Raw genomic sequence first — 20,921 nt, forward strand, 5'->3', positions numbered from 1 at the left:
CTAATCATTTTTGATCAGGCGCATGGCTCAGCCTCCCACCGGTGTCCTGGTGAGCAACTTGTATTTGACTTTCAGCAGCTGACGGCAAACAGAATATGTTTGGACCCGCTTAGAAGATACGCAGATTCAGGGAATGTTATCTACTTAGTCAGAAATCATGAATTTCATCAGATCTCGGCTTTCTGTTGGGAACCTTCTAGGTTCGTAAAGCTAAGTTGCATTTTTGTGTCGCTTTTAATCGGTAAGTGCCTGGCACCGTCTCGTGGCAGTTTGCAATTGTAACTCTATCATAACATTAGCATCTGCACTTGCTAATAATGCCACATGAGGTACCATCGTTCCACGAAAATGTTTTGCGTTGCATGACCCCCCCCAGGAAGCTCTAATGTGGGCACACACAATCATACATATTGTTAAATATATAGTGAGGCGTTTTTTTAACTAGGTTCAGCTAATGTTACTCCTCGAATGAAAATAACATCGTTAACAAACTGTAACCTAACAAACGCTCCGATCTTTTAGGCTTTAACATCACCCACCTCTGTTTTAAGGTGAACGTCTCGTATTTTAGGCTTTAACATCGTCCACCTCTGTTTTAAGGTGAACGTCTCGTATTTTAGGCTTTAACATCGTCCACCTCTGTTTTAAGGTGAACGTCTCGTATTTTAGGCTTTAACATCGTCCACCTCTGTTTTAAGGTGAATGTCTCGTATTTTAGGCTTTAACATCACCCACCTCTGTTTTAAGGTGAACGTCTCGTATTTTAGGATTTAACATCGTCCACCTCTGTTTTAAGGTGAACGTCTCGTATTTTAGGCTTTAACATCACCCACCTCTGTTTTAAGGTGAACGTCTCGTATTTTAGGCTTTAACATCACCCACCTCTGTTTTAAGGTGAACGTCTCGTATTTTAGGCTTTAACATCACCCACCTCTGTTTTAAGGTGAACGTCTCGTATTTTAGGATTTAACATCGTCCACCTCTGTTTTAAGGTGAACGTTTCGTATTTTAGGATTTAACATCGTCCACCTCTGTTTTAAGTTTCGTGCCTTAGAATGTAACGAAGTTATCTTGTAGTTGCTTACTTTATTTGATTTTATTGTTACATTTGCAACGTGAGTATTTTACAGTATAGAGGAAAAATTAGGAAATAGAAAATTAGGCTAGTTAACAACTTTGTTGATCGTTTATGTAATGAAAATTGACACACTTTGTAGTTCCAGTCTATCTATTGGGATGAATAGTGTTTTTCTTTCTCTTTAAAGGGAATTGAATCTTGTTGGTTTTTGAATAGTGGGTAATATGGTCAAGCAACCAGAAGATGCCACCTTTGGTTCTGGAAAACTCTAATGGGTGTTTGTGACAACACTATAAATCAAGAAAAAGAAATCAAATCAAATAATTGTTAGTTTCAGTGCTAATCTACTGCAAGGATTGTATTCAGTTTCAACACATGAGAGGTGTTTAAAGCAATCTGCTTGACTAATTACTTAGTCAAAAAATAATTGCCAACAACTATATTGCCAACAAGTATATTGAACAAATGTAGTTCAAGCAAATTGTGAATCTGTGGTTTGAGCTTCTCTAAAGTGAGGATTATATTTTCTCAGTTTTATCTCCATGACCATTAGCCAATTGAAACATGCTGGTCCATTTCATAACTTGTTCTTTAATTATTGTACCAGAACTCGTTTAAATATTTGTTGAGTCACAGTGACATGGCAGTCAGCGGCTGTGTTGATAGATATACACTTCTTTCATTTTAATTTGTTCGCTAACTAGTTCGCTTAGTGCTGAGGTTTAGCTTGCAATCTGATAAAGTACATCACTTTACTTAGAAAATGTTTTGGTTGTGTTTAGAAGATATTTTGGGCTTTGTTTGTATATGTATTTGCCTTTTACAAAAGTGCGCAGTACATTTCATGAATAATGTATCATAAACTCGACTATATTGTGATCACTTTCTGTATTTACCTATGTTAAACGGGTTGTTGGTCAAAACTATTATCCACAATTAACCAATATTTTGCATTTCCAGCCTCTCGGTTGTGAGGGTTTTCTGCTTTTCTTTCGCTTACTGTTGGATGCACAATTTTGCTTCCCCTTATTTTGAAATGTCAAAAGGGTAAAACTGATTTTTATTTCAATCAACATGTGTAATGTACATTCACCTAGTATAATTGTTCTTTCATCAGAAATAAAAATGTTATTTTAGCAAGGAGATGCAACAGTTAATTGAGTAGAATTGGGGATTCATGAATAAGGAAAACAATCATTGGTTTTGGCTCGATGGAGGACTTATTTTTTTCATATCCCGCCAGGTCAGAAGTGCAGACAGATCACTCAGAAATGGAGCTACAGAGGGATGTGCAATAAGCCACAGGAGGTCAAGACCACGCCTTCACCTGCTCCCCCAGCCAATGGTAGCGTAACAATACTTTGAGACCATTCATTTATTGACTTCCATTACAGAAGTCTGTGTGTAACTACAATAGCTTTTAGTATCAAAACTGGATCCTTGTAACTGAAATCTGGTGTTTAAATTAAAGTATAAATTACTAAGCTGCATGTTGGTGGAGTGGTTAGAGCTGCCGCCTCATAGCTAGAAGGTTGCAGGTGGCCTTTCAGTGTGGAGTTTGCATGTTCTCCCTATGCTTGTGTGGGTTTCCTCCCACAGTCCAAAGACATGCATGTTAATTTAATAGGTGAATCTAAAATGCCAGTAGGTGTGAGTGTGAGTGTGAATGGTTGTCTGTCTGTGTGTGTGTCTCTCTGTGGCCTTGCGATAGACTGGCGATCCAGGGTGTACCCCACCTCTTGCCTGATGATAGCTAGGATAGGCTCCACCCCCCCAGCAACCCACATTTGATAAGTGTTGACAGATAATGGATGGATTACTAAGTTAAATATGCATTTCTTTTGATAAATGTATACCTTAAGTATTATCTAAAAAGAATTCAATGATGATCCACCATGATGACTGTCAAGAGGATTTTGTCACATGTTATTGAAGTTGCAAGTGTGTGAAAATTTTCCTAAGTCCCAAAGGAATGAGAATGCAGCAAGTAGGGTCACAGTTTAGGTTGAAGTTCAGGATTTGGGCTTTTGAAGCTGCAATCGGTATTTCCGCTGTTTGTTGGTTTTTACTGTGCACTGTTGTTTCATTCAGCATCAAATTCTGGATTCAGAATCCCCGGGATCAGACCCTCAGACATGGACAAAAAATTTCTGATCTGGTCAGGACGTTTCAAGACTGCTGATCAGATACCGGAGCTTGTATCGTAAGTAGCCCCTTCCTGTTTATTCCAGACCTCCCAGTGCACGTGCAAATATCTGACTGGCAGTGATTAAAGTTACATCACGAGAACAAAGCTAACTAATTGGATGAGTGGTGGAGCTGCTATGTGTAGCTGGTCCTCTAAGGTGGCAGCTCCTGTATATAAACAAGGGTCCTGTTTGTGGCTGTAGATAATTAGGGTTGAGATTTAATTTTCTGCTGTGATAAAAGACTTGATAGCCATGCATACAAACCACAGAGATCCTACCTCCTGAACTCAATTAACTGAGTCTCAATATTAGGGCTTTGCGATATGACGATATACTGTATATCATGACAGTAAAAAGTACAAGGCAGCTTTCTTCCACATGACACCGATGCATCAGAACACAGGTTTAGGACAGGGAAAGTGAACGAACACACGTAGTTCTTGTTTTGAAAGACATATTTTACTTAGATTTACTTTCTGCTGAGCAAATGAAGCAGCATTAAACGTCCTTCTGAAGAAAGGTTGCAGTGCAGAGGTTATGCTCATCTTTGTGCTACACTTTTAAAGGTTTTTTCTTTTTTGCTCTTTAACATTAGCTTAAATCATGGCTATAACTGCCGAATGGCTACTGGGAGCGACCAGCAAATCTTAAAATGAAATGTTTTCTTACCTGTGAGTCGGTGCATGATATCACCTTATGAATCAACCAACCCACCTTAAATATTAGTACAACAGCTTTGCTGATTCTATGTGTTTTTATTGGTTCTTTTGTATGACAAAAGCTTTACTCATCACTGGGTCCTTACTACTTTAAAAAAAATGTAGAAATGCAAATCTTTCTCATTTGGTTTAAAAAAAGAGCCTGCAGCCTGTGCACTATTGTGCCCACAACAGACCAATATCACTCCCACCTACTCAAGAAACGGTTTAGAATAAGAGCCACAAAAGTAAGTCTCTACATTTTGTGACCAGGTTAATTGAAAATTGCACAAAGGTTCTAAGGAGAAAATGTATTAAATATAAGCAAGTACCTTTTTGTCAAGTGAATATAATTCAAATTATAATAAATCTGCCTTGCTGTGTGATAAAATAATAAAAGCTCTATCCTGATTGTTACTTGATTGCTGTACTGAAGTGTTACTCATAGTGAAATGTCAATTTTAATACTGTACTGGGTCTAAAAATAGCAACAAATAGTGCTAATGTATAGTGGTGTTTACTTTGCCACAGGTTTGAGATGATTGATGCTGCTAGAAACAAAGTCAGAGTGAAAGCTTGCTATGTGATGATGGCAGCCACAATTGGGGCCTGTGTGGTGATGGTGTTCATGGGCAAACGGGTAAGTTGCAATAAGAGAGCATTATGTACCTATACTTTTTATGTTGACGTGACAGATTTTATCTTCACATTTTTAGCTGTAGCATTGTCTTTGGAACTAAGTATATTCTTCTGAGTCTAAATGTCACAGCTGTTTTTATGTATTTCAGGTTAAATATAAACGTGTTTATCTGTATTATGTCCAACTTTGCAGGCTGCCCGCAGGCATGAGTCCCTGACAGGAATGAACATGGAGAAAAAAGCTAGGTGGAAGGAGGAACTGGAAAAAGACAAGGAAACTCCTGCTTCTCTGCCTCAGAAGGCTCAGTGATGAATTTATGAGCCAGTGATGAAGGCTCATTCCTACACCGCTATGTCACTTTACTGTGTCAGTTATCCATAATTTTGCTGTCTGTAGTCAGCTTCTAGCCCTCCACTCCCATCATTCGGAGAAGTGCCGTTGTCAAAATTGCTGAGAACTTGGTATATATCAAAGTGGAAAGAAATAATTTGAATTTACTACACAGCAAAATGCTTTTATACAATAGTTTGCACAGAGCAACTAGGTGAGATTAAAGTATTCTGTCAATGCTCCTTCTAAACTGTCAGTATATGTAAAAGTTCTCTAACATATGACTTAGGTATCTTGTTTTTAAATATGCCTCCGAGATAGTGATGTGGTTTATCTGCTTTGTAAAGACACTTGAGGTGCCTGATACATGTCTGAAACAAGGTTTGTCTGTTCGTAGCTAATGCGACTTCTATGTTTATATAGTAAAGGCACATAGAAAAATCAATCCAATAAAGTAATGTTTAGCATTTCTTGTATGGTTTAATGATCTGATGTTTTGGTTCATATAAACTGTAACTTAAAAAGGTCAAATTCAACTAGAAAGTATCAGATATTTGCCAACATGTATCACACACTAAACAGGAACAGAGTTACCTATTGTGAATATCTGCTGGTTTTTCTGGGCCCTGTGGGAAGTTGTGATGGACATTTCAGTATTTTGTATAGTTTCTACAGATCAACCAATTAGCCAATAACTTCATTTAGAACTAGAGCAATATTGAGTTGCTAAAAAATATAAACAATCCTATAGTAACTACAATGAGAGTAATTTGAACTTCAGGTCATGAAACAGCTTTTATGCAAATGGCATAACGGGGAGACAGTTGCACAAACTTAATACAACAAACAGTAATGAACATGTAGAGTCGCCTTTTGCAGAGACTTTGACAAAATTAATGAAGAGCAGACTTCGTAAACAAACATTCAGTTTAGCTAACTAATGTGATCACCAGTATTTTCAAGTTCTAATCTGGATTTCTGAAATTATCTGGAAGGATTATTGTAGAATACGGATTATGGCACAATCAGCAACTCAACAGATGCTAACCCCAAATTAAAGTAACTTTATACCCAAATGCTGATTTGGCATGGTCAATTTGGAAAATACCACTCGAACGTGTTGGAAAGTGATGTTTTCAAGTGATCACAGAATTTTCCAAAAGGTCTGAATATTTTAACCACCATTATAAAGGTCTTGTACTTTCGGAGGCAGTCTGATCTACTGATTGTACTGTAAGTAGTGTGCTAAAAGATTCGATCCACAATCTGCATGATTCCCTTTGTGTGAAGGGTAAACAGTGGAGTACATTGTGATCTTTCAGAAGCGGACCTAGGATACAGACCACACCCCTTTACACCTCACTTCCTGAGGAGGAAAGAGCCATGTCATCAACCAATTAAATAGTTAATGTAAAAACTGTCATATACTCTTGATGAGCAGGCATCAGTCCTGAATTAAAGTGCTGCAAATGAAATGAAATTATGGTAAGATAATAAAAACTCCCACTGGTCTGCTACTGGACAGAATCCAGGGTTAAACAGTCTGTCTTGTCCAAGTCTGTCAATTGTCTCAGTGCAAGGGAAGACTCCAAATCCCATGGCTCCATGGGGTTACGTCACACCCGAGGCAGGAGGCAGTCTAAACTCATTAGGATGGAGCTTGTGCAGGTGGGAAAGGCCCATTTTTGGATAGAGGAATGCATGATATGAGATCCAGGAGGAAATGCAAGAAACCTGGTTTATCACTAACAAGCTCCACTCCTCAGCAACAGTCAAGTTCCTAATTTGTCCATCTGTGGTCACACATATCCAATGCCGGAGAGTAGAAATGAGGGAATTCACCTCTACATTTTTTAATTGTTTAAGTGCCTCTCATAAATGTCAGTTGAGTTTAAGAGTTGGGGCTGGCCGCATAGCCCCCAGTGGGCAGCTCAGTCCAGTGATCACAGTCAAACACGTGATCGGCGTTTAATGGTCAGTCCAGTGTTAGGTTAGATCATTCTTATGTTGTAATGTTTCTGTGTTTGTCTGTCTTGTGAGTCATTCATGCCTCAATCAGACAGGCATTGCAGTCCTAAAGCTCCCACGGACTCAAATATAGGGACCGTCAATCCTACGGAAACATGGAGAGGTGTTTTTCATTTTGGATGAACTTAGGGGGAAATCCAAAGAGTAAGATGGTGTAACGCGCAGTTTTCTAGTAGGAGATGCTGGGGGGGAGGGGTTCTGGGGCATAGGTGAGTTCAGCGCAAGACAGAATGATGAGTAAAACCTTCACAAACTGGCTGAAAAGACTGCAGAACTCTACCCACACTGGACGTACGCACACACATGCTCCTGTAATGTTTTTCATAATCATGATAGTGATTGAATCAATCTCTCTGATGATGGGAAGGGAAGGAATAGGGCAGACCAAGGGTTGTTTGTAATCACCTTCATCATGGCAGTGGGCAGAGAGTAAGAGAAACAAGTGGAGGCAAGGATGATAGTGGAGCACGGGGAAGGGGGTATTTAGCATTATAGCTGGAAGCCTTCCATTGGGGCCTCGCACTGCTGAAAGAGGAACTGTTGCTGCTGCACGTCGACGGCTGGAGCCAGAGATGGGTCTTCGTCATCAGTGTTGAAGTAGCGCTCAATCAGGTCAAAGGCTTTCTGGTAGATTTCCTGGTTCTCGTGGCCTTGGAGGAACTCCAGCTTGTCCAGACCTGAGAAGGAGTAATGGGAAAATGGGAATTCCTTTGCTATTTTATGACATTTATCTTTATATGGCATACACTTAACAATTTTCTCTGCTGAGTGTTAGCACAAGCTGGGACAGACTGTCACTGACTTGGGATGACTTAAGTCCAAATCATATTCATAATTGGCAATACATGTGTGTCGGCTTTATGTAATATTTTCCTTTGCACAGAAGAAAAATCTCTGAATAAAAAGCGTACATTTTAAATAGCAAAATGTAATTAGCATGTATGTAATAATTTACCATAGGCCTCTTCAATGAGGGCACAGTAGGGGTTGATACCTCCTCCCCTCTTGGCCTCCAGTTCTCCGAGCCGCAGGATGTTCTCTAGACCATTAAGAGCCACCTGAACTATTTTGGAGTCCATAAGTGTGAGCAGGTCACACAGTGGTTTTATGCAGCCCAGGTCCACTAAGTGCCTGCAGGGGGCAGTACACATAGACACAATAGAACTGTAATAACTCATTCAAAGAAAAAAATTGCCTCTGACTTAATCTTAGACACAAAGCATGGTTAGAAAACTATACATACCAAGTCATTAAATAAACTATCGCAGTCATGCAAACTGAAAGAAGCTTCCCCCACTGCCTTAAAAGATAAAGCCTAAGAGCAACCATTCATTTCCTCAATTCCCCAAATATTTTGTGAAGGATGATGTAAGTTTTTGATTTTAATTTATAAAATAAAAACCCTGATAAAATAGTAGGAATGGGCATTCATTTTGATCATTAAGGTCAAATGCTATCAGCATATTAATTCTGATTTGTAGTGTGAAGTAATAACTAGATCTTCAGATTCCAAATGTCTTCCATTTAAAAAGAAGAAAACAAATTTGAGATCTTGAATATTGTATAATACACAATGGTTATACACTGTAAGCTACAATACATCTATGGTCTTACCTTATCTGCTCTGAAGAACCTCCTGATGTGGCATTGGTTATGGCCCATGCTGCCTCCTTTCTTGTGCGAAACTCTGCTACTTGCAAGATAGTGATGAGAGGAGGCAGCAGGCCTGCATCTATCACCATCTATAAAGATGACATTATTTTTAATATTTTAAAAACAAGAAAATGTTTAACTCCACTCTAAAACCACAAGGTTAACACCAAACGCACTTGTATTTGTGCTCTGTTCCCTGCTGTGATGTTGGAGATCGTCCAGCAGGCTTCCTTCTTTATGGACTCCTTGGGGCTGCTCAGAAGGTGAAGTAGGGACTGTAATGCTGAACAGTTCAAGATCACCTGGGCAGTAACAAACATTCGCTATTAAGTGTTTCTATTAGTTTCTGCAAAGGTAGTTTAACTTAATTTGTGTGTAAATGTTTCTTTTACCTGTGTCTGTAGATCATCTCCAGTGACTATGTTCCCAACAGCCCGCAATGCAGGAGATACCACCTTATAATCAGAGTGCCTAGTGCAAACACAAAATTGTATTGTATTATCAATCAGATGAGCTTTTCGAAACCTGAAAATGATATGTCAAAACAGATAAGATGTTACGTAAATGTAAAATCACCTAATTTCTTATGTTAGCAAATATGTCTGGAAACAACTCTCCTATAACTGCACTGTCACATACAATGTAAGGGTGAGAAATCCTACGCACGGTGGATTGCGAAACAGTCTGAATGAAACACCTTGGCGTTATTGACTGTTTGTGTCAGTCACAGGAAAATAATCTAAAGGGCAACAAAACTAAATCTTAAATATACCTAATACACATATGTGCTCAAAGTCTTACATCAGTAACTCCACCAGCCTGCGACAGACTCCTGAGTCAATAACAGCCTGGATTTTGTCATTGGGACCATCCGATAGGTATGAGAGCGCCCAGCATGCATCAGCCAGGATATCTGTATCATTGACAAACAGCAGCCAAGACAGCACGCTAAGACATGGGGACACCTAGAAAAAAAAACATAAGAAGGAGCAACATGGTGGGAGAGCACAGGATAGTGTGACTGTCATTGAAAAGTAAAATATGATGTTCTTTAGCCATGTGACAAGTGTGCTCTTGCCATGGTGAAATGTTTATCTTGGAAATTTACCTTAGTGAAGTCTGGAGGTGGGTTTTTTCCTCTGCACAGATTTGAAAGTGCCCATACTGCGTTCCTCATCATTGTCAGGCGGTTTTGTTTGGCCAATAACCTGCAAGGAGTTTCCCCAAGCAAGCTTTACCACACACGCAGGACCAAAGATTCTCCTTATTTTCATGTGCAACAAGAAAAAATTATGTGACACTGTGTTGCTACTTACTGCACCAGGGAAGGCAAAATGTTGCAGTCTATGACAAAGTCCCTGCATTCTGTGCTATCTCCTGCTATATTTCCCAAAGCCCACACTGCCTGAAGAGCAAAGCAATTATTGAGTTATACAATAAATGTCATAATTAAAAAGTCATTTAGAGGACCCATAACAATATAACAGCCTTGCCAAATGTTAATATTATAAAATTGTTTAAATAATTTTTTTAAGCAAATAGTTTTTTAAGCAACACTGAGACAAGCACATAACTATGCAAAAACATAAGCAATCACTCAGTTTACTGTCTTTTAGTAAATATTTCTTACCTGTTCCTGTACATCTTCAAAATCTGAGCTGAGCATTTCTATAAATATGGGCACAGCTCCTGCTTGAATGACCACCCGTGTTTGGTGGGATGTACCTGATGCAATGTTGGTCAAGACCCATGCAGCCTCAAACTAAAACAAAATTCAAAATAGATATTAAAAAAAGAAATATATTTATCATGTTTTGTAGGTCATCAATGTTTAATTTTACTCTTCTAAATGTATTAGTACTGCACCACACGTATTTTTTTTAAATGGATGGAAAGGAGTTTATGCCTCTTCTGTTTAGTCAGATTGTATATAACTGCACCCTTATTAAGACTTGCTGAAGAAACGTACCTGCAATGTGCAGTTTTCTCTTCTCTTCAGAAACTCAACAAAGCGCTCTACCACCCCTGGAGTGGCAATGACTTCATTGATAGGTGGGTTGGGTTCTGGTTGAGATATAAAGCCGAGGCAGATAATAAGGCTGAATTTTATATTGCAATACTCACAACAGCATTATCTTACTATGATTAGTCAAATGTTTACTCAAGGGCACAGGTGAGCAGGGAAAAACATGTGAGTTACCCTTACCTTTAGAAAGGAGTTTCCGAAAGCGCTGAGTTCCTATGAGCTGCTGCTCAGGAGAACTGGAGAAGATCATTTGAATCATATCTTCTGAGATCACCCCACCCTGTATATACAGAGATTAGGGTTTAGCAAAACATTGAGGAAAAACTGCCACATGTGATTTCCTACTTCAGAAAAACTACACTAATCAGTGTTTTTCTTCTCACCATGAGTGGGTCAATGTTATTAGCCTGGGACTCCAGGTAGCCACTGTCGGCCATTCCATCATCCTCCAGGATCCCATCATCCTCCACTGTAGCAACATTCCTCCTCTTAAACAGCTGGAACACAATAAAAGAAAATACATATTTTGTCACATGACAGTAACAGTGTTTGTAAAAAGGGTTTTGTTCTGAAATTGGCAAAACTGACATGGAACAACTGCGACCCCTGATGTTTCACAGAGGTCTGTGAAGATTGGCCAAAAATTCTGGAGGACACTTTTCCACAATTCTGCCCACCTGTTCATCCTTCTTCTGTTTGCGGAGCTGTAGGCCTTCCTCTTCCCTTCGCCTTCTCATTTCATCTGTGTTTAGAGACTTGTTCTTGTAGCTCTTGAGTCGTGCATTGTCCTTACCCTGACTCATTGTGTAACCTGTGAAGATGAAGTGTCAGGTTGAAAGGCTTAAAAGGATCTACAGTAAATGTCTGGACTTCTCGATTTTGAACGGAGTCCTGTTCACAGATGGCAAACTCTTGTATTGTACCACCAGTCTTATGATAATGCATGTAGCTTATGTATTCCTAGCCAAACTATGGCTGTGAGCAGGAAAGCCTTTACTACAGAGTACCAAAGCATTACTATCTAAATGTAGTTTATTTAATAGCTTTGCTTACATTGCTAATTCAACAGGGCATAATTCCTCTCAGCAAATACTGTTCAACAAACTGGCACATCTAAGGATACTAGTTAGCTACCTGGTTAGTTGTACATGTCTTGACACTGTGTGATTAACACACTACCCAACATATTATGATTCAATGATCCGCTTTACTGCTTCGCCATATCAAGTCACAAATCGGCAAAATCAATAGAAAAATAAGCGGAAAGGCTACACTTAGTCGGCTACCTTAGCTACTGTTATAGCCGCTGTTAGCAAAACCCACCACCAAACGCTGACGCTAGCTGGCTAAAAGGGGCTAGCTGGTTTAGCTAATGTTAGCTCTTAAATCCAACGTTTACGTCACTGCCCCATACTTCACAAACGTTGTCGACAATAAGAATCCAACATAGTTCTGATTATAAAACATTATCTCACATATAATCGTAAAGACATATACTTACTAACGGACCTGTCAAATCGGGTGCTGTAATCCCCTTATTCGCTAGGCCACTGTTTGTACAGCCGTCGCCGGTATAAAAAAATGCGCATGCGTAACACCAAACAACCGCCCCCCCCCCCCGCCGCCGCCGCCGCAACTCCCCCGCACTTATTTACATTCCGCCCCACCCACCCGAAGCTTTTGCTTTGTAAATAAGATGTGAGTTGAAAACGTGATACGAATATTGTGTGAATACGTAAAAACCAGATTTCATGAAGTGAACATATACCTTTAAAACGACACCATGACTGAATGCATACTTAAGCTCTATGTATGAGCCGCAGTAAGTTGCGTAAACTTAAAAAAAAAAAAAACCAAAGGCGCTGTTTTGAAGTGGACCACAGACGCGCCGGCGCCACCTGTCCTTAAACTGACCTCTGGCACGTCTGCAGACAACCCTTAACGTGAAATGAGCGACATGAGTAAAAAAAATCAGTACCAACAACCTTTTGACCTTCTCTGTCTGACCTTTAAAAACTTCAAGGGCAACACAGTTTGGTTGGAAACAATAGTCGCTACATTGCTGCCCAACTCAGTCATCACCACCCCGTAAATGTCCCCTTTAATTCATCTTGTTGTATGTCATAATTACATTTATATCTGATCCATCTTGTCTACAGCCATAAGTCAATGCAGTGTTTGTGCTGTCACTCATCACCTAAGTGATACAATGAAATCTGTGGTAAATATTGATTTAATTTTCAATAATACTTTTGTAGAGCTCTGGTTCTTTGTCACTTGGGTCATAGTCGTTGCCAAAACGAAAAGTAGCCAGTTAAATGGCAGGTTTTCTCCCCTTACACCTGCCAATCTACATAAAGGGTATAGGATCCCAACATTGTTGCAATTGCAGTTATTTTCTGACTGCTATAAATAAAGATCCAGACGCCTATAAATAAAATACGAGAGGTCTTAAAATCAGGACGCGTGATTTTTCACCAAAAGTGGAAATGCAAAGACAAGATGGGTTGCAGGGCTCCCTCCTCACTGATGGGGACTGCTTCGACATGTGGCACGACTACATGAACTTGGGCAGACTGATACAAAGGCTGTGCAGCAGGCGTGAGGCGGACCACACTGCCTCCGAGGGGGCAAAGAAAGAACCGACAGCGCCGTGGGGCAACATCCAGTCCTCATGTCGGCGAGAGGACACGGAGACCAGCTCAGCCAGTAGCCCGTCGGACTCCAGTTGCAGCGGGACGTCCACAGACTACTGCCGCTTCTGCAAGCAGAACGGGGAGTCTCCGAGAGTGTACCGCTCACACAAGCTGAAAACAGACACCGGGAAAGTCGTCTGCCCCATCCTGCGAAACTACACCTGTCCCATCTGTGAAGCCACCGGCGACTACGCTCACACACGCCGCTACTGCACGCAGGCGCAGCGGCAGGAGGATGAAAGGATCGTGCCGGGATTCAAGTTCTGGTAGCTGTTAATGGACACTGAGAGACAAAGACTGTATATAATTACTACGACGTTCCGGCCAAATGTTAATTTGCATATAGAAGTAAATGTTTCACGTTTTCTGCAGATAGCTTAGTATTTGGATTTTTTTGTGCCTTTAGGTTTCAAAAGTTTCAATATACGACTTCTTTGTTGCAGTAGACTGGCAGATTTAATACATTTACTTCAATAAAGCTGATTTCGGTTTAACATAAGTGACTTGTCTTTTATTGTGAAATTCCAATGGCGTATGCTTGTTAAGAACTCCTGCCTTAATAATTAAATTTGATGCAAATTTTTGCTTTAACTCCCATTCAGCTTGTAAAAATTTTTGTAAAAACTACTTCACTATGTTTGCAGCTTAAGTTACTTCACAAGTTAAGATGATCAATTTAAACTAAAGAAACTTTTTAATTTAGTTATTTGCATATTTAAACCAAGTAGTTATAATTAGCCCCAACTTGGCCAGCAAAGAACATTCATGAGATGGATGTACAGTAATGCGAAAGTACTTGCTATAAAAAAAATGCCTATTTTTACCTTGTTACACATTATCAGAAGATTGAATCCTGTTAACTGGATGATTCAATCTTTTGATACCAAACCTGGATGAATGGGTGATAGTGAACCTGTAACCAACCTGTAACCAACATTGTTACAGGTTCACTATCGCCTATGAATTATTGCATCATAGGCTGATTAAAAGCCATGTTTTTCCAGAGGAATCAGAATAATTCAGCCTGTTCTTGTTGCTTCAGAAAAGGTTGGCAGTGAAAACAGCTAAGTTAAAAATACAAAATATATATATATATTTTTTTAAATATAAGAGATCAAATGTATGTCACAAGGTTGGTTTCTTAGTGTTTCCTGCATTCTGTTATCCCTGCTCCTACTGTTTGTAAGAGGGGTGTGGAGCTTTCTTTATGTTTGTGACTAAACAGGAGCTTATTGTGCCATTATCTTTACATGACTGCATAGAGTGATGCAGTATTTTCAAGAAGCATGTGTTCACCAACTGCCCTTGAAATATCACCAATCCATGATAACTTTGGCAGCAGCAGGTCAATATTTCTTACCTTGAAAGGTTAACTTGGTCAAAGTTGCAATGACTGATTGGCTCTTCATAAACTCTGGTCTCACCTCCTGGGTCACAAACTGATGTGACTGGGTGATAAAGCCTGTTACTAAACATGACGCCTGGGACGAAGTCTGGGTTTTATAATTGTTTGTAGTTATGGAACTCAGTTATGCAGCAGCATGTCATTTATATGAACTTTTTTCTATTTTCATTCACTCCATTTGAAAACAAAGGACGCTGGAGGCTGTTTCTAAACTTTGAGGGTGTACACCTGTACATGTGCTGATGGGCCATGAAAGATTTGTTGTTTATTAGATTTGCTATTATGCTCATGTTATTAGATATGTGTACTTTTGCACAATTACAAAACAAAACATTAGGCTTTTGACTGCCATTGTGCTGGCATCAATCACTCAATAAGGGGGTTTATGCTCTAGCAGGACCTAGAGAATGTAAATCCAAGTTTTACTGCCCTATTTTATACATTATTTTGTAATATAAGAATTCGATAATAATGTGGGAAAACATTAGAATATGCTGCATCATTACATTTTAATGCGGTTTGATTACAGTTGCTCTGTGATTATGTATTTTGAATTTGTGTCTTCCAGATCCATTTTTTTCAAGCACCAGTAATATTTCAGATGAGTTCCTAATCCAGATCACACCATCAGGTGGACCTTTACCATTTGGTCAATCATGGCTAATGTTTAATGTTGCATTACACTTGCTCCAGCCTCTTTCGAAGTAAGAAGCACTAAAAAAAGAAAAGGTTATCTTTTGCTCTTACATTGTATCTGGTATATTGAAATGTATATTTTTACCTCTCTGTGATTTTTTTCTTTATAAATGCTTTTGGTTGTGTTCACTGAGGCCCTGCTGTTTTGTCACATGGATTTTTCGTGTCTTGTTGCATTGAATCTATGCGCAAATACCAGATGGCTGTTCTCGTGAAACATAAAGTGAGATCTTTATTTCAATGTGAAATGCCATCTTTACCTGAGACCAGTCTGTAATTTAATAAGATTGAAGCTAAACAAGAGTAAAAAACAAGATAAAAAACCCAGGGCAAAAGTCACCAAAATATAGGCATGAATATATGACAGTTTTGCTGATAACTGTCATAAAATATTACACTACTCGAGCAGGCAATACAGTGAATTATAACAGTTTGCTGCTGCCAGTATGCATGATAAAGACTTCCTCTGCTACTTGTCTTCCACTACAGTCTCACTTTTGGCTGTGGCCTGTGTCTTGTTTGTTGCACAGATGTTAATAGAGGTTTATGCATGCAAATCAAAAAGCCTCTACATAAAACATGTAAATCCTGTAACAATGTCGCCGATAGAGATCCTTGAGAAGAAAAAAAAAATATAAGTGAGAACATGGAGTGAAAAAACAGGGATAAAACATTATGCCTCAGTGCAGTGTGATTTCTGTTTTACTCTATACTTACTGTACCTGTCAATACATTGTGTACTAATAATGACATCCATGAATTTGATCAAATCTACAGTTCATGATCATTTTAAGTGTAATCATCATGAAACGATGAAAGGTTGTGAGGCAATGTATGTATTTCATGTATTTTTATTTTTCTAAACACTATAAACAATTGCTTGTATTCTCCTGTGTATGCCTATTACATAAGACATGACAAATCAAACAATACACCAAGGGACAATAATAACAAAGATTAATTGTATGGTATAGTATGGCATGAATAGCATATCATACTCTGTAAAAACATATTTTTACCTCCCCATTCCAAAGTTCTACCAATGCATTCAAAAATACTAAGATCTCTATGTGGTCCTGGGTTTGTATTTTAACAAAAAACAATTGTATAACTTATTTGTAAATAGAATATTTCATTTTTTTTTATTAACCACAATGAAAACACATAATTGTGGACATCCTGCTACAATAACACCAAACATGCGCTAGACATACATGAATGCATTTCATAATTTTGGAGTAAATGGGGTCTATAGTTTTCTGTGTTGTGGCAGAAATGTATACAAGATAAGAGATACACGTGCTGCTCGCCATAAAGCTTTCTCTTACACAACAACCTCTTCTATAAAATAGGAAGATCCCTGACTACTGTACTCTTACTCTCTGCTTCACGCTATTGTTTCAGCTCACAAGGAGAAGTTCAAGGAAGGGTATGTCTTTTTTTAAAATTTAATCAGCTTTTATTTTTGTTATGCTACAATTGTTTTCATTTTCTGGATGAACTGTTGTAGCAGCTTGTAGCTCTATTTAACAATAGAAACATGTTGTTTATGAGACATGATATGACTTTTCAGACCAGCTCATGGCCCAAAATTTGAAATGTCAACATTTCCATGGGATTTTTATTTTTTTGAAATCTACCAAAGTACAACGTCAGGATCCCCAACTTCACTTCCCCTTTCATGACTTTTATTTTGTAGCCACTTCCTGTTCCTGCTCCCGTCACGTTTTTCCCACGCTTAACTAACCCCTGTAATCAGTTACACCTGCTCTCACCACTCTGCTTTCATAACTCCTCACTCCCCTCACCAAGCTGCCAGATCGTCTGCTTTCTCAGCGCAGCTTTCCAGCTTTCATCCACATCATCTTTGCGATCTACGCTTCGGAACCACGCTACTTTGGTTATGTGAGTAACCCTCCCTATTGACTGTCTGTTGCCAACCTTATGAAAGACCAAGATTATGAGTACGGTTATCTGCCCATGAAGAATCAAGTTTTTCACAAGCCCTTGTAATCACGTGATTACAAGGTGAAGATTTGCCACGTCATGTCTACGTTTTGAACATCCCATGTTACGTTTTTACCAAGTTATGTGATTATCTACTACTACGCTGTTACGGAACTCTGACTAGTATCATCATGTGTTCAGGTTACCTGTTTCAAGGACTTCCCCAAATGAATATCCACTGAAGGTTTTTTCATGTGTACCATTGTTTACCAAGACAGTATCAAGTATCAAGATTCCCCCAAGTAAATATCCGCTGTAAGAATTCTCATACCAACCATGTTAAGAACCATATTGTGTAACGTAAGAGATTTATGGAATCCAGAGCTATGAGACTGTTGCACTAAGGCACGGAGACACTAAAGGGATTTTGGAGTTTGCACATGATATCACTAAAGGGATTTTGGAATTTGCATATTATATCACTAATGGGATTTTGAAGTTCTCTTCACTATCAAGGTTTGGAGATTCACCACGGCTACGTTCCACACGCTCACTACCAGACCTGCCTCTGTGTTATGGATCCAGACCACTACATCTTCCCCAGCGGTCCCTCCTCCCACCGTTTCCCTACCCTATCTTCAAGTTACTAAACCCCACCACATCTCAAGATTTGTCTATTCTACCAGGACCATACTTCACTCTTCCCCATAAGAACTTTGCTTCTCCTCTAGACCCCGCTCGTCCACCCACTTACTCTAGTAAGTTTTGCTTTCATGTTCAGACACCATATCCAACAAGTCACTGTCAAGATGCTCATCTTCGTGTCCCCCTTCATAGACTGGAGTTCAGCACCGTCTAGCAAGTCTGAAGACTTGCCACATCTCCATCCTGTCTTGCCAACTATTATATTTTATAATAAACCTTATTTAAACTGAGTAGTTGTGTCACTTATTGGGTCCAACCCTAAAACTAGTTCACTACATAATGTGGAAGTGCCCTAATTAATTATTGCATTATTATTATTGCAACTAAAAATGTACTTTTCTATCAATGGATTTTCATAGATCACGATGCGAAAACACAATCATGGACGTATGGCTGCAATAGTGGTTTCTCTAGCTGGCTTTACAATAAGCTTAGTGTTCAATGCGCTGTCAGCATTGGGAATTGGTAAGACCTTGTCAAAAGATTTGAGAAATAACATATTACATTAAAATCTCAGAATTTTCTGTAATCTGATTAAGTACACTCTTTATATCTTCATAATAGGGCCTTATCATACCCCAACAGCCAATGTGTCTGCCCTGTTTGACACCCAGCTCACACCTTCAGGATGGACCTTTAGCATCTGGACTGTCATCTACATCTGGCTGACAGCGATGTTTGGCTACATTTTTGTGGGACTTTGCAGAAAGTTGGTACCAATTTTTATAAATCCCTTTTCAAACGTTTTTACAAATGGGTCAAAAGAAATGCAAATACCTTCATGTTTTCACAACCAGAAATGTCTGGGTGCCTTTGTTATATGCATACCTGTTTGACCACCACTTATATGTGTATGGTTTAACCCTGTATGTCTTAATATCTTCAGTTATTAACCAGTTTTTTCAGGATGGCTGATCAACTGTGGCTCTCTTGGCTTGTAGGAATGGTTATGGCTATGTTTACTGCAGCCCTGCTGTGTTGCCGTATGGATTCTTCATTAGCTGGTGCCTCAATCTGTGTGTCAATATTGGCTGGCTGATTGTTTGGGACAAAGGGTAAAATTCTTTATAGGATTTCTTTAGTACATATTGTGTCTCATTACTTTTTACATCTTAAATACAATGATAAAGTAAAAAAAGTCTTGTCATTTTTCTCCTTAACTGAAGACAAATGATTGCTGCGCTTGTTTTGCTCATCTTGATCATCTGCACAAACTACTCCACCCTATGCTTCACCTGCCATGGGCTTCATATTTATGGAGCATGGCTCAAGAAATACCACAAAACAGATTTGTGGTTACTACGTGTGTTGGTGAGAATAACAAATATTACATACACGTACATACACATGTAAGATAAATTCTGTATTAAATCTTGTGAACAGAACTTATTCATGAACAGAACTTATTCTGTTCATGTGTAAGAAGTATAATGTGGTTTTACTGTGAAATGTTTACTCAGGAATTGTCCCAATGTATTAAATTACAAAAAAGTTTAAAAACTCTAATACTATATTCCCAGGTTCAAAATGGTGTGATGATATACACAACATGGACAACCATTGCAACACTGATTAACCTCACCATTGTATTGACATATAATGTAAAGATGTCCCCAAAAGATGCTGCCACCATCTCTTACTCTATTTTGACTGTTTTGTTGTTTGTGTGGTAGGTGCTCGTCACTTGCAAAACACAAAGTGATATGCATATATCTGCAAGATACGTTTGCATGATTCTAAAGCAGTGTGTTTTTGGTGGGTGTTTCACAGGTTCATCCTGGAAAACTTCGTTCTTGACAAACATGTGCGGTACATCCTCATCATTTACCCCGTTGTGATCTGGGCTCTGTTTGGAAACCTGGACAAAAACTATGAGGAAAATTCAAGCAATCGCAATGGAATTTTTATTGGTAAGCTTCAGAGAGCTCTATATTAATTATTTGTAAAAGAAAATAAATTTAAAAAAGTCTCTATAAATAACACATCAGCTAAGAGTGTTTAGGCAGATTTTTTTTTAAATATTACACATGGACAGTCACACAAAAGTTAAAATATTAAATACTTCTTACACTTATTTTAATGGCTTTGTAGTACATTGAATTTACCACAAATACATTTTAAATTAATGCACATTTAAACCAGAGCTTCTGCTTAGGTGAAAGGTTACCTTTTTAACCTCCAATCTGTGAGGAAATATATTAATTATTCTAAGTCCTGTTCAAAAATTGATTTGAAGTTAGAAAGCATATATACTGGTAAGCATGAATATCTGTTTTAAAACCATACTCCTTCACCTTCTTCTCCCAGCTGTGCTGTTGGCTTTAGCATCAGTGCTGTTTGTTGTTAGGATTATTTTGGTGGTCTGGAGACACCTCAGACAGCCCCTCTATGAAGATGTCGATCCTGAAAACATGGAACCAATGGAGATCGCTAAGAAGCAGAAAAAGATCTTTAACTAAACAAAATCTGCTACACATTTCATGTCAAAACAAGGTATTGTTTTTTTCCTGTAACATAAAAAATAGCTGTAAGTTGTTTGTGTTACTTTGCTGGTAATAAAGGTGACAGATTTTTAATTCTGTATCTTTGTGCATCTGTCCTTAAAATGTATTTATTTTTTACATATGGTGCATTTTAATGTGCACTCTCAAATAATTTATATAGTTCATTGGCAAAAGTCTTTTCAAAGTTTGCCAGATCTCTGAAAATTGCATGATTCTTTCCAACGCAACCCATTAGACCCTTAATAATGAGGCTATTACAGCACTACAAAACTGTAATTATTCACATTAGTTTAGACTGCTTTAAACATTGTCAAGTGTTTCTTTCT

General features: G+C 38.7%; 4 protein-coding genes across 8 annotated transcripts; 3 read left to right on the top strand and 1 right to left on the bottom strand.

Annotated features, from left to right (window-relative positions):
* The first annotated feature begins 43 nt into the window (after positions 1 to 43).
* On the top strand, positions 44 to 5,405 carry fam162a (family with sequence similarity 162 member A). The gene is made up of 5 exons (XM_067486364.1): positions 44 to 200; positions 2,322 to 2,423; positions 3,170 to 3,281; positions 4,497 to 4,605; positions 4,798 to 5,405. Exons 1-5 carry the CDS (start codon positions 158 to 160, stop codon positions 4,912 to 4,914), a joined length of 483 nt encoding a protein of 160 aa, XP_067342465.1. The 5' UTR covers positions 44 to 157; the 3' UTR covers positions 4,915 to 5,405.
* A 306-nt stretch (positions 5,406 to 5,711) lies between these two features.
* Positions 5,712 to 12,256, bottom strand: kpna1 (karyopherin alpha 1 (importin alpha 5)). Of its 2 annotated transcripts, none has more exons than XM_067486362.1 (14): positions 12,144 to 12,256; positions 11,320 to 11,453; positions 11,026 to 11,139; positions 10,823 to 10,922; positions 10,586 to 10,680; positions 10,247 to 10,378; positions 9,933 to 10,021; positions 9,725 to 9,824; positions 9,418 to 9,581; positions 9,009 to 9,087; positions 8,793 to 8,918; positions 8,578 to 8,705; positions 7,919 to 8,094; positions 5,712 to 7,640 (listed from the first exon to the last, which is right to left on the bottom strand). In XM_067486362.1, the coding sequence occupies exons 2-14, from the start codon at positions 11,443 to 11,445 to the stop codon at positions 7,453 to 7,455; spliced, it is 1,617 nt and encodes a 538-aa protein (XP_067342463.1). In that variant the 5' UTR covers positions 11,446 to 11,453; positions 12,144 to 12,256; the 3' UTR covers positions 5,712 to 7,452. The 2 variants fall into 2 exon arrangements, with proteins under 2 accessions (XP_067342463.1, XP_067342464.1); XM_067486363.1 differs by having other exon boundaries at positions 12,152 to 12,250.
* An 875-nt stretch (positions 12,257 to 13,131) lies between these two features.
* Positions 13,132 to 14,388, top strand: LOC137104757 (nanos homolog 2-like). Its single transcript, XM_067486414.1, has one exon. It carries the CDS (start codon positions 13,132 to 13,134, stop codon positions 13,606 to 13,608), a length of 477 nt encoding a protein of 158 aa, XP_067342515.1. The 3' UTR covers positions 13,609 to 14,388.
* Positions 14,389 to 17,151: 2,763 nt separating this feature from the next.
* Positions 17,152 to 20,661, top strand: si:ch211-161h7.5 (uncharacterized). Of its 4 annotated transcripts, none has more exons than XM_067486922.1 (9): positions 17,152 to 17,344; positions 17,886 to 18,144; positions 18,451 to 18,556; positions 18,656 to 18,800; positions 19,033 to 19,146; positions 19,258 to 19,402; positions 19,612 to 19,760; positions 19,862 to 20,001; positions 20,399 to 20,661. In XM_067486922.1, exons 3-9 carry the CDS (start codon positions 18,457 to 18,459, stop codon positions 20,548 to 20,550), a joined length of 945 nt encoding a protein of 314 aa, XP_067343023.1. In that variant the 5' UTR covers positions 17,152 to 17,344; positions 17,886 to 18,144; positions 18,451 to 18,456; the 3' UTR covers positions 20,551 to 20,661. The 4 variants fall into 4 exon arrangements, with proteins under 4 accessions (XP_067343023.1, XP_067343024.1, XP_067343022.1 ...); XM_067486923.1 differs by having other exon boundaries at positions 17,903 to 18,144; XM_067486921.1 differs by having other exon boundaries at positions 17,152 to 18,144.
* The last annotated feature ends 260 nt before the right edge of the window (positions 20,662 to 20,921 follow it).

Source organism: Channa argus, chromosome 19 (genome assembly GCF_033026475.1).
Source record: "Channa argus isolate prfri chromosome 19, Channa argus male v1.0, whole genome shotgun sequence".
Taxonomy (NCBI): Eukaryota; Metazoa; Chordata; class Actinopteri; order Anabantiformes; family Channidae; genus Channa; species Channa argus.

Bases quoted from the DNA above. Each gene is read 5' to 3' on its own strand.
- LOC137104757 (XM_067486414.1), top strand. From the start codon at position 13,132: ATGCAAAGACAAGATGGGTTGCAGGGCTCCCTCCTCACTGATGGGGAC.
- si:ch211-161h7.5 (XM_067486921.1), top strand. From the start codon at position 18,457: ATGCGAAAACACAATCATGGACGTATGGCTGCAATAGTGGTTTCTCTA. The intron at 19,147-19,257 runs GTAAAATTCTTT...CCTTAACTGAAG, and splicing joins CTGATTGTTTGGGACAAAGG to ACAAATGATTGCTGCGCTTG. The intron at 19,761-19,861 runs GTAGGTGCTCGT...GGTGTTTCACAG, and splicing joins ACTGTTTTGTTGTTTGTGTG to GTTCATCCTGGAAAACTTCG.
- kpna1 (XM_067486362.1), bottom strand. From the start codon at position 11,445: ATGAGTCAGGGTAAGGACAATGCACGACTCAAGAGCTACAAGAACAAG. The intron at 10,379-10,585 runs GTACGTTTCTTC...ATTTTGTTTTAG, and splicing joins GAGAAAACTGCACATTGCAG to TTTGAGGCTGCATGGGTCTT. The intron at 9,088-9,417 runs GTAAGACTTTGA...TGTTTGCACTAG, and splicing joins AGGCTGGTGGAGTTACTGAT to GCACTCTGATTATAAGGTGG.
- fam162a (XM_067486364.1), top strand. From the start codon at position 158: ATGAATTTCATCAGATCTCGGCTTTCTGTTGGGAACCTTCTAG. The intron at 201-2,321 runs GTTCGTAAAGCT...ATATCCCGCCAG, and splicing joins TTCTGTTGGGAACCTTCTAG to GTCAGAAGTGCAGACAGATC. The intron at 4,606-4,797 runs GTAAGTTGCAAT...CCAACTTTGCAG, and splicing joins TGGTGTTCATGGGCAAACGG to GCTGCCCGCAGGCATGAGTC.